The 11,538-nt window shown below is 34.8% G+C and overlaps 2 protein-coding genes across 2 annotated transcripts; one reads left to right on the top strand and one right to left on the bottom strand.

Moving 5' to 3' along the window:
* The first annotated feature begins 2,119 nt into the window (after positions 1-2,119).
* Positions 2,120-5,893, top strand: LOC131652941 (protein FAR1-RELATED SEQUENCE 5-like). Its single transcript, XM_058922940.1, has 2 exons — positions 2,120-2,263; positions 3,227-5,893. The coding sequence occupies exon 2, from the start codon at positions 3,329-3,331 to the stop codon at positions 5,654-5,656; it is 2,328 nt and encodes a 775-aa protein (XP_058778923.1). The 5' UTR covers positions 2,120-2,263; positions 3,227-3,328; the 3' UTR covers positions 5,657-5,893.
* A 112-nt stretch (positions 5,894-6,005) lies between these two features.
* LOC131652942 (protein WVD2-like 7) lies at positions 6,006-10,683 on the bottom strand. The gene is made up of 9 exons (XM_058922941.1): positions 10,477-10,683; positions 9,319-9,861; positions 8,422-8,799; positions 8,036-8,091; positions 7,858-7,932; positions 7,227-7,302; positions 7,077-7,139; positions 6,708-6,818; positions 6,006-6,491 (listed from the first exon to the last, which is right to left on the bottom strand). Exons 1-9 carry the CDS (start codon positions 10,543-10,545, stop codon positions 6,234-6,236), a joined length of 1,629 nt encoding a protein of 542 aa, XP_058778924.1. The 5' UTR covers positions 10,546-10,683; the 3' UTR covers positions 6,006-6,233.
* Positions 10,684-11,538: the final 855 nt, after the last annotated feature.

The following is an 11,538-nucleotide window of genomic DNA, read 5'->3' as shown; positions in this document are numbered from 1 at the left end:
TGTCAGCCGAGACCTCGTTTTCGACGAAATTAAAGAGCTGCAACAGTCTATAATCGGTTACGTAAAAGCTGTAACCGGTTACAACAATGAAAATTGTGTTCCAATAGAATTTGATAGTGCTAAAAAGCCCCTCGTCAAAGTTCAAATTATAGAAAATGTGAGAAGACCAACAAGGAAAAGAGGTTTGCCTCCAAAACTCCAAGATTGTGAGAAGTTCAAAGACAACGAAGTCAATGGTGATGGTGATTTCGTCCATTTTTCACTTATGACCGAATCCGAATTTGTTAAGACGAAAAAGACCTTGAGTTATCCAAAATGGTTTTGTGCTATAAAGGAGGAGCTGAAATCAATTGAGGAAAACAATACTTGAGAGTTACCTTATCTACCAGAAGGAAAGAAGTCGATTGGTGTAAGATTGGTCTATAAGGTGAAGGCAAATTCTAATGGTGAAATAATCAAGCATAAGGCTCGATTAGTTGCAAAAGGATTTTTGCAAAGAGAATGCATAGACTTTGAAGAGGTATTTGCAGCGGTTGCGAGAATTGAAACCATAAGGCTAGTTGTTGGTATTGCGAATAAAAATAATTGGTCCATCTATCAAATGAATGTGAAATCTATGTTTTTGAACGGACCACTTGAAGAGGAGATTTATGTAGAGTAGCCCCCTTATTTTGTTATGAAGAACCAAAAGTTAATGTTCTACAAGTTGAAGAAAGCGTTGCACGATTTGAAACAAGTTCCAAGAGATTGGAACAAGAGGATAAATAGTTTCTTAAAGGATATTGGCTTCAAGAAGTGTGTATCCGAGCATGGTGTGTATATGAAAATGGATACAAGTGAGGGGTGATCATCCTTTGTCTATACATACACAATCTGTTGATCATAGGCAGCGACAAAAAGTGCATTTCTAAGCTAGTGAGCTTTTGAAAGAATTTGAGACGACCAACCTTGTTCTCATGACATACTTCCTTGGTATTGAGTTTTACAAATTCAAAAGGGACTACTCATGCACCAAAGAAGGTATGCTCTTGAGATATTGAAGAAGTTTGAAATGAAACATTGTAATGCTTCCATTACTCCAGCTGAACCAATGTTAAAATTGTCTAAGAATAAGGATGAGCAAGAGGTAAATCCAACTCATTATAGGAGGCTGAATTGATCCTTGTGTTACTTGTGCAATACACGGCCAAATTTGGCGTTTAGTGTCAGTATTGTGAGTCGATTATTGGAGAGACCGAAAGTGTCTCACTTGGCAGCATTCAAGAGGATTCTAAGATACGTCAAATGATCTATTAGATACGGATTTCTATACCTGCGGTGGACACAAGCAGAAAATGCAATTTACTCGGTTTTACCGATTCCAATTGCTGCGATGATTGAAAGTCTATAGTTAGATACATCTTTATGTTCGATGGAACACCAATCTCATGGTGTTTGAAGAAGAAACTTGTAGTAGCCCTCTCATCTTGTGAAGCCGAGTATATTGTCGCTTCGTTGTATATATGTCAGACCCGCAGACCATGTTGTTGATGAATCTATTGAAGGAGCTAGGCGGCGATGAGGGTGATGTTGTAACGCTCATGGTTGATAACGTTTTCGTTATTAATATTGTTAAGAACTCAATTACATGTGGGAGAAACAAGCATATTAAGACGAGGTTTCACTACTTGAAGGAACTTGTTAGTGAAGGAAATTTGATATTGAGATATTTTAGAAATGAAGACCAAGTGGCTGATTTACTAACTAATGGAGTCACAATTGAAGTGTTCAAAAGGTTGAAGATGAACATATGTATGAAAGACTTGGAGAATTTAAATTAAAGTGGTGTGTTAAGAGTTTTTTATAATTCAAGTTGGTGTAACCGGTTAACACGAGTGTGTAACCGCTTACATGTATCAAAATAAGTCAAATAAATCGTAGAAAAGTGCTTGTCCTCTAGAATTTCAAAATGATCCACCATAAAAAAGTTAATCCAATATTAAAACCTAATAAATTAACAATTCAAAATTTCCTTCCGGGTGTAAATGTAATAGAACTAACACAAATAGTAGATTTTGGTTTATTGATAATCTAACTATAAACATCTCTATAGTCCAAAAAAAAATAAAAAATTTTAAGGGTTGTTACCTGTTCGGTGCGTACTATTAGAACAGCACTCTTTGTTGTCTCTCCGTCCGGTTCACTATTCATGTCTCTGCAACCAAAACAACAGTTCCGAATATCACAAATTTTACGGTTCTTCCAATTCCCCCTCACATTCCAGGTTCTCTTCTCACTCTCTTCCCTTTCCATTTTCTGAAAATCAATCAATCTATTTACTTAATTAATTCATTCGTTAAATTTATCATTTTTAATTTCCCTCTGAACTCTGTTATGTAATATTCTCGTTAATTTTTCACAATAATGAAATTATGTGTAATTCTTTTGATTAATTATATGTTATTAGGAAATCCTAACCCTAATACCTTGTTCATATTTTTTATGATTTTCATGAGCTGTTTATGGGAACTGCACTTTTCAATCTGTAGTTTTTTTTGGTTAAAAAGTGTGTTCTGAGATTCTTATTAATGCGACAGAATCATGGTCAAGTACAGCTGATGTAACTACAATCACGGTTGTAGAGATATCAATAACCTTGATAGATACTGCTGTGTTCCCAATCGTTGTCGCGTTGAGGTTGCAAAGTCATTAAAATATTTGATGTTGTAACCACAATTGTTGTCGCATTGAGGTTGGGTAACCATAAAAAATCTTGATGTCATGACCATAACTGTCGCCATGTTATACAAAACCTAAATGCCTCGGCCACAATCGCTACGGGATTATTTAAAACTTTTACGCATTTGTTCATATCAAAGATACACAATCTGTTTTAGCTTTTAACTTGTGGGAGTTTCTCAATTGTAACAAGTATATAATTCTTCTCAATTAAAATAAACATGTAGAAAGATAGATGCTCATGAAGGGTTGAAGAACAAATTTTAGAGTGATGTATATTGTTCAAATGCAATGATTACTCCATTTTCCCAGAATTTTGTACCGCTTTTAGTTTCTTATACATTGCCCTATTAAATACTGTTTTAAGTTATTTCTTTCCATCATATTCTGCAACAGAGATATTGTGTGTGCTTCTTTTTAATATAATTATCCCTTGTCGTATTTATTTCCGTTGTCTTCTGTCACTATTGTATTTTCCCCTGATTTGTTTGCCTTTTTGTATATTTAGGACACAAGTTTCAAAGGATGTTGAACCTGATACAAAAGGCACCTTAAGGAAAATGATGCAGAAACTAAATGTCTTATAGCACCACTTCGGATAGTGGTTGATATGGGGCAGGAGAGTCTGAGCCCCGAGGATTCATCTGTTGCAGACAGTAACGTGGTTGTCGGTAAAGAAAATGATTGTCTAAGCGCAAATGCTTCTCCTGTTGGCCCTACTCAGATGGAAATTAATGATGAATGTCAGACCTCAAATATTTCCAATGAAGACCATTTTCGTATTGACGTTGGTAGAGGACAGCAGTGTCAGAACCCCGACTCAACCTCTATATCCGTGACCAATACTGATGTAACGAACGAGGAGGAAACATACGTGGCACCAAATATCGACATGGAGTTTGAATCAGAAGACCATGCTTACAAATGTTATAACAAGTACGCTATTCTGAAAGGTTTCAGCGTAAGAAAGGATTTCATCAACAAGAGTCGGATAGATGGTTCTGTGGTGTCCAGAAGATTCACCTGCCATAGACAGGGTTTTCGTCCTAACAAAGATTATATAAATCCAAAGAAATCTCAACAAGAAACAAGGACCGGTTGCTTGGCACACATGACTATTTCTCGTCAAACAAATGGCAAGTTTCGTGTCACGAGTTTCGAAGCAGAACACAATCACGAGTTTGTAACACCCGGTATTGCTTATATGCTGCCATCACAGAAAAAACTGAGTTTTTCTCACGCTGTTGAAGTGAACGTAACCGAGTCCAGGTTGGATGGAGTACCGAAACTGGGAATGGGATTTTATTCAGAGGAGCATGCTTATGAATTTTATAATTCATATGCTGCACAAGTAGGTTTCAGTGTGAGAAAAGATTATGTAAATAGGAGTAAAGTTGATGGTGCTGTGGCATCGAGAAGATTTACTTGCTTCAGAGAAGGTTTCCGGCAGAAAGAGAAGCGAGTCATGAATGGAAAGAGACCTCGGAAGGATACAAGGATTGGATGTTTAGCACAGATGATTATTTCTCGTCAGCCGGATGGCAAGTATCATATAACTCATTTTGAAGAAAAACACAATCACGAGCTTGTTGCTGCGTGTAGAGTTCATACGTTAAGATCACAGAAGAGACTAGCTGCAACTCGAGTTGAAGACAGTATTGTCAATGGATGCAACGTGCTGCCCAAGCCGGTTGAAGGTTTTCATGATCGGGATTACGATCCTGTGGATAGTGAATATCAACTACCTTTCAAATGCAAACGAGAAATAAAAGAGGAAGAAATCGAAAAGATTAGGCACTACTTTCAAAACAAGCAATCAAAGAATCCTCCTTTCTTTTATGCTTTCCAGCTTGATGCTGAGAATCGAATAACAAATATATTTTGGGCTGATGCAAAGATGATAGTTGATTACAGTGACTTTGGTGATGTTGTTTGTTTTGATACGAGTTATAAATTTTATAATGACTCGCGCCCGTTTGCTCCATTTCTTGGTATAAATAATCACAGGCAAATGATTATCTTTGGGGCTGCACTTCTATACGACGAATCTGTCGAATCTTTTAAGTGGCTGTTTCATGTTTTCATTGAGGCTATGTCTGGAACCAAGCCGAAGACAATCTTAAGAGATCAAGATCCAATAATAGCTGAAGCTATTAATTCCGTGTTTCCTCAAACAAATCAGCGAGTTTGTGTGTGGCATGTCTATCAAGACGCGCTCAAGCAACTTAATCATGTGTCTGTTAAATCCGATTCTTTCGTAAATGATTTGAGCAGCTGCTTTTTTAATCATGAGGAAGAGGATTTTGTTATTGCATGGAATGCTTTCATGGACAAGTATAATCTGTCAGAAAACGAATGGTTGCGTCAAATATACGAAAGCAGAAACCAATGGGCCATTGCTTACGGACGGCATATTTTTTGTGCCGACATAGTAAGCTTGCTTGTGCGAGAAAATCTTATCGGAAACCTGAAAAAACACCTCAAGAATAACGACTCTGGAGTTCTTCCATTTCTCAAGCATCTTGGGAAGCTTGTGGCTGATTGGCACTACAAAGAATTAGAAGCTAATTATGACACGAGCCGGCAAATGCCAGCTCTAATGGGCGATATCGTTACATTAAAGCGTGCAAGAGAACCATACACACCAAAGGTATTCGAGTTATTCCAGAAAGAATATGAAGCATGCTTAAACCTAGTGCTAAAGCTTTGTAGTGAGAATGGATCATTGTATAATTATAAAGTTAGTATATACGAACAAGTCCGAGAGTATACGGTTAGTTTCGATTCGTCTGATGCGACAATCTGTTGCAGCTGTATGAAGTTTGAGTGTGTGGGAGTCTTGTGCTGCCATGCATTAAAGGTTCTTGATTATAGGAACATAAGGATAGTTCCATCCAAGTATATCTTAAAGAGATGGACAAAAGATGCTAGAAGATAGAGTTTGAGCTTCTAGTTTTTGTAGGTAAATCTGATTGTATCATTAGAAAGCTTTTAATTTATAAAAGACACACAAGTCTTGTCTTTTTTTTTTCTTTTTGTAATTTATTGTAATCTCATACTGTAATACAAGGCAGCATTTTATTAGCTGAAAAACTTCAAGGTTAAGTGAAAAATCATGTGTATTATTTTCATTTGGATAATGTATATATTTTTTAATTTGAACTTCAACTTTTTCTCTCCTATCATATCACTCAAGATATGTTTAAATTACTCTTAAGTTTTTAGAGGTCCTGTGCTGGTTACCTATGGTTCAACTGTGACACTCTCAAAGATGGCTTTGGTTCAAATGACAGAAATTATATTTTTGACATTTTAAATTACAATATTAGGCTATTTGAATATATTGAGAGGGTGCAAAGTGAAAGGTACCCTGAAATGATGAAAAGAAAAATAGACAAAAGGGTTAGGAGGCTGCCAATGTGTTGCTATAGCAACTTTGGTGCCTAGTTAATGTGGTACAGCTTCATTTCTGTGAAGCTACATTTACAAGATTCTTTCTGCTCTCAACATGGTCCTTATTTGTAAATTCTACCATTTTTGTTCCAATATTGAACATTTGGTGATGTATTCTCATGAGTTGTAATCTTCATGGAGTTTGAAGTCAGAGGATGATGATGAGTCAAGGTATGATGATGACCACTCTTTCCCATGAAATTCTTGGTGCCATTGTTTTTCAGAGAAGGTTTGTTTGGAGTTGGAGAAGTTTTGCACTCTGCCATACTTGGAGTGAGATATCTTCCCATATTAGGTAGTTCGGAATGTGTTAGTGGAACCTGCGAGACAAACAAAAGACGGACTTTTACCAAATTTTTACTATTACATTTATAGACACCGAACAAGACACTAACACGTCGACATCAGTAATAATTTGATGTAATTGAATTTGTCAGTAACGTGTCAATATCCGATAATGACATGTGTCAGACACCAGATAGAGCTTCAATTTGAATTATCGGCGCTATATCGATTATTGACTTCATGATATTTACCTTTCTTGTCTCAATATTTGATGCTTTCCTTTCCTTATAAAAATCAGGTAATGGTCTGGCTTGGAAGCAAAAGCTTTGGCGTAGTTTTCTAATCTCAGTCCCCGCTTTCGCCTGCAAATAAGAGGATTGGTCATTATTTTTGTCACAATAATATACTCTCTTGTCATGTTAGTTTCTATAAAAATTTCATCCAATTTTAGTTTTTAAGTTGGTGATTTTCAGTGAAATTTTAATCTATGTTAGTCTCTGAAATCACCAAATTAGAGACTAAATATCGATTTAAGTTTTTGTAGAAACTAAACTTGAAAAAAGTGCATTTTAAAATGACTTAAAATATATATTTAACTTCATTAATTGTGAGAAACCAACCTTGAGTTTTGTATGCAGCTGCACTTTTTGTACTTCATTTGCATTGAACTTTTCTTCAAGTTTCTATAATTGAAAAAGATTAGTTGACATAATATGAAGCAAACCTCAAAATCAATTGATAGAAGAGAAACTTGAGGACTTTAGTTATACCTTCTTTCTTGATGCAGCCCTTTCTTCTGTCCTTAAGCTGAAAGGAGATGATATAATTGGTGATCTCATTTTTTTTCTGCACGCAGATAGAACATTGAATATTTTAGTGAGATCATAATGTGTTGGTTGATAATGCTTGTGTATGCATATGTAGAATCGGTGTCTTTCAGAGTGAGTTTGACGTAAAGTGATTCGTGTTTGGATTTCATCCACTCAAACATTGAATTGTTTTAGGTAGAACCGTTTCTATCAAAACTATGTTTCAAACATAAATGTTTTCAAACATCACAAAATCGCGTTTAGAGCTTTGGAATCGTAGTTTGAGTGCAATAAACATTGATGTCTTTCAGAGTGAGTTTGACGTAAAGTGATTAGTGTTTGGATTTCGTCCACTCAAACATTGAAATGTTTTAGCCTTTTAGGTAGAACGGTTTCTATCGAAACTATGTTTCAACTAGATATATTTCTAAGCATCACAAAACCGCGTTTAGAGCTTTGAAATCGTAGTTTGAGTGCAACAAACGCAATTCCAAGCAACTAATTAATCAGATACCAAGAGTTTCTATTATGGATTTTAACAAATATTCTGAAAATTCCATGACTCGTGTGATCAGAGTGAAAAATGACTTACTCTCCAGAGAGCAGGCGCCATTTCGGACCGGATGTATGGTTGCGCGATGCCGATGAATCAATGGGTGTTTTGTTCCTATGATTTTACAAAATTTATAAGCACAATATCATGATGAAAACAGCTAGAGAAAACAATTCTGCATTATAAATTATAATTAATAACTGTTGAAATCTGATACCTTCTATTTTCTGTTAATGGAGTCAACGAAGAATGCTTTTGCATCTCCTTAGAAGCCTGCAATTGGTAAAAATGACCTACTTTAGCATTGTTGACAACAATTGCAACTTCAAAGATCACACGAAATTGAAGTTGAAGGACTATTAACAGGGCCGTCTAAAGTTTTTGAAGGTGTCGGTTAGCTATGATTCAACTATGACAACACAATTGAGGGTCCTTTTTAGTCATGATTTAACCATGACAGCCCTATTATGAGGCCCTATGTTGTAATTCATCTTACACAATCTCATAGACGGTCCTGACTATTAAATAGATAGGACTCGTATGTAACATAAGAACTAATAGTAAGAAATTGAAGAAAAAAAAGCAAAGAAGCGGAATGAATACCGTGGTTGGAGTTCTCAGAGGAGTCGAGCTATCCTTCGAAACCTTGGAAGAAGAAGAACCAACTTTTGTACTTTCGAATCTCCTCATAACCGATGCAGTCAATCGATTAAATTCTCTAATTGGTGTAAAATTAACTTTCTTTGGAGTTGATCTCTTTTTATCTGCATTGCTTAATGTAGAAGGCTTGTTGCTCATTGTTGGAGTAGCAAAGTTATCTATTTTGGATGAAATAGGAGTAACAGGAATACTGGATTTAACCGGTGTAGTAGTTGTGAACTTTGAGGTTCCATGATTAGATTTTAACAACTTATAAGAAGAAACTGGTGGTTTCTTTTTGCTAGTTGATGCCAAAACTTCTTGATCATAGTTAGAGACATGCTGCAATAAAAATCACTTTGTTAGTAAATACAGTTTTGATCTCTCTAATTTATCTCATTTACAATTTTGGTTCCCTAAGAAAGGGACGAGCAAGATAATTATGTCATCAATTTAGCTTCTGTAGGGTTTGCATTCTCTGCGGACACAAATTCCATGCATTCATATTTTCGCCATATTGGTAGCCGTTGGATCAAGATTAAACAATCTAGATTTCAAGCCCGATATTTAAGAGTAAACAAATACTTGTTTTCTGACTGTCTGCTATCAATCTGCGGCCACAAATGTACTAACGGCATGAATGCATGGAATTTGTGCTTGGACTAGTCCAGATCAAATCCACATATGTTACTTGTCACATCATCAACAATCAACACCAAATGCATTGATCAGGATCGGGACAATGTCAGACATTTTGGTATCTTGGAAACTAGAATCGTGAATTTAAAAATGAAGGTACCCAAACCGAAAATAAAGCAACCCAGGAGAGAAAAACTGCAAAAATGCATTTAAGATAAAAACCTTCAATGTTGGTGTCATGATTGGAGTTGTTGCACCAAGCTTTTCACTTGGCTCTTTAAGTGTATCAACATTTTCAATCTTTTTTCGCAATTCAACCATCATTGAATCCCTTAAAACAGCTTCTTTTTCCATTTGTGCTTCAGATTCTTCTAACTTGTTACTTTCAGAAACCTTTGTGTCTTGTTCTTCCTTAACATCATAACTCAAAACCTTTGTGTCTTGTTCTTCGTTAACAACAATTTCATACTTTGGACTTCCATCGATCTTTTCATCATTTTCTTGTTTTTCTGTAACATTATTTTGCGCAGCAGCATTGTTTGCTTCTTGCGCAAGCAATGCAGCAGCTGCTTTTTGAGCTGCAAGTTTCTTGTAATGAGCTTCAAAGAAAGCTTTCTTCTGGGCAACTGAACCCGGTTTCGAATACATTTCCGCTTCTTCTACGTAGCGGTTTTGAGTGAAACTAGACCATTTTTCCCATGCTAGTGTCTCTGTCATGAACCTCCCAAATGAGATTGATTGTCCAAGTGCATGATTTGTGTTGTTCTGTCAAATTCACAAGTTTCATAAAACATAATATGTAACTTGTGGAAAATATTTCTGATGTAATTTAAAGTTGTAAAAGAAAACGCTAATTCGTCTATATAAACATAAACTACTTTAAATCTAAACCTACTTCAAATGAGCTAAATACAATTACTACATAATATAATCTATTTTCAACATAACCCAATCAAGCATCAAAGATTAACATAGAAAAATAAGTTATTGAAGTTATCAAGTCCATGAAAAATCAGTTACAAGGGTTTCCAAAAGTAGACTTCAAAAAAATAGGCAAAAATAATATTTAAAAAAAGTATTCTTATTATTATTTGCACCCCCAAAAAAACTTCAAAGATTCACAAGCATTTAATAAGCAAAATCTCAACTTCATGAAAATCACTTAAAAGGGTTCTACACATTTAAGAGATTATAGTAATTTAATGTTACCAAATCATAAATAAACACCAAATTAGGAAATTTCATTTCTCTTTACTCATATTCTTTTCATAAACTACATGCATAACTAAGCAAGGAAAATACAAAGAAAAAATCAGAAGAAAACAAATTAAAATAAAAGTGGAAGTTAAAACTTAAAGGTGACTAATGAATGAACTTTACCTCATTGACTTCATTGGAAATTCCAGAAGCATAACAAAACGGTTGCATGAGACAAGCTGAGTCTCCCATGTTGTTGCTGTTTTTTTTTTTTCACTCCAACGTTAAAAAACTTGACAAGATCCAAACTTTGTGACAATTATTATGACCCAGTTTATTTAGTTGCATTATTTTATTAGTGGGGGTATATTCATTTTATGTAGCCGTTTCATAGTGCTACAGTACACATTCAAATTTGAAATTTGAAATGTAATGAAAGACATGTGTGTGAATGATGTGGAAAACAGAACCTTTAACAGAATTCTTAAAAAGTGTGATGTTGTTGGTGGTGCTGTGTGTATCTTGTCTTGTTTCCAAAGTGTGTGGGGTCCACCAACAACAAATTGTTCAAAGGAGCCTTACTCCCTTTAATTAAATTGTTTAACTACTGTTAAATTAGTTGACTAATAGATAATTACAATTAAGATTATTAAAAAATCAAGAGAGTAAAAAAAAATTGAACATCGATCCCCGCAACTGCGATCGGGAGGAGGCTGAAATCACTTGATGTCAGAACTGACCCCTGAATCAGACTTTACCGGTGTTGATAAACTAAAAAAAAGTTGAACAACATGATATACAAATTTTTTAAGAGATGATATTTTATAAATATTAAGGACTTATTTATATTAATACATAAATATAAATAGATACTGATATGAGAGATTAAACATTGAACCAACATTGTGTGGGAAAAAAACTATTTTTAAAATTTTTACAAAATTGATTATAGAATTTTTTTTTTAACAATTTTTTTATCTCATTAACATGCGGAGTACTTAAGTTAGCATTTGTCATTTTTTTAATATTGGTTTGAGCCCACATTGTGAAAAGTGTTTGAAAAAATCTTATCACTTTTAGTTGTCGATTTGTTATGTTGGCTTGTTTGAATTGTTGAACCATCCATTTAAATTGATGTTTGTTCTTGTTGAACAACGTGGAAGAAGTTTCTTTAATAGAATTAATAGTTCTATTAATAAATAGGAGTAAAGATGAAAACAATAAGGAAGGTATGCACATGTTTTT

Source organism: Vicia villosa, linkage group LG2, assembly GCF_029867415.1.
Source record: "Vicia villosa cultivar HV-30 ecotype Madison, WI linkage group LG2, Vvil1.0, whole genome shotgun sequence".
In the NCBI taxonomy this organism is placed as follows: Eukaryota; Viridiplantae; Streptophyta; class Magnoliopsida; order Fabales; family Fabaceae; genus Vicia; species Vicia villosa.
Note: the sequence above shows the minus strand (reverse complement) of the source record. Positions and strands in the feature narration are given on the sequence as shown.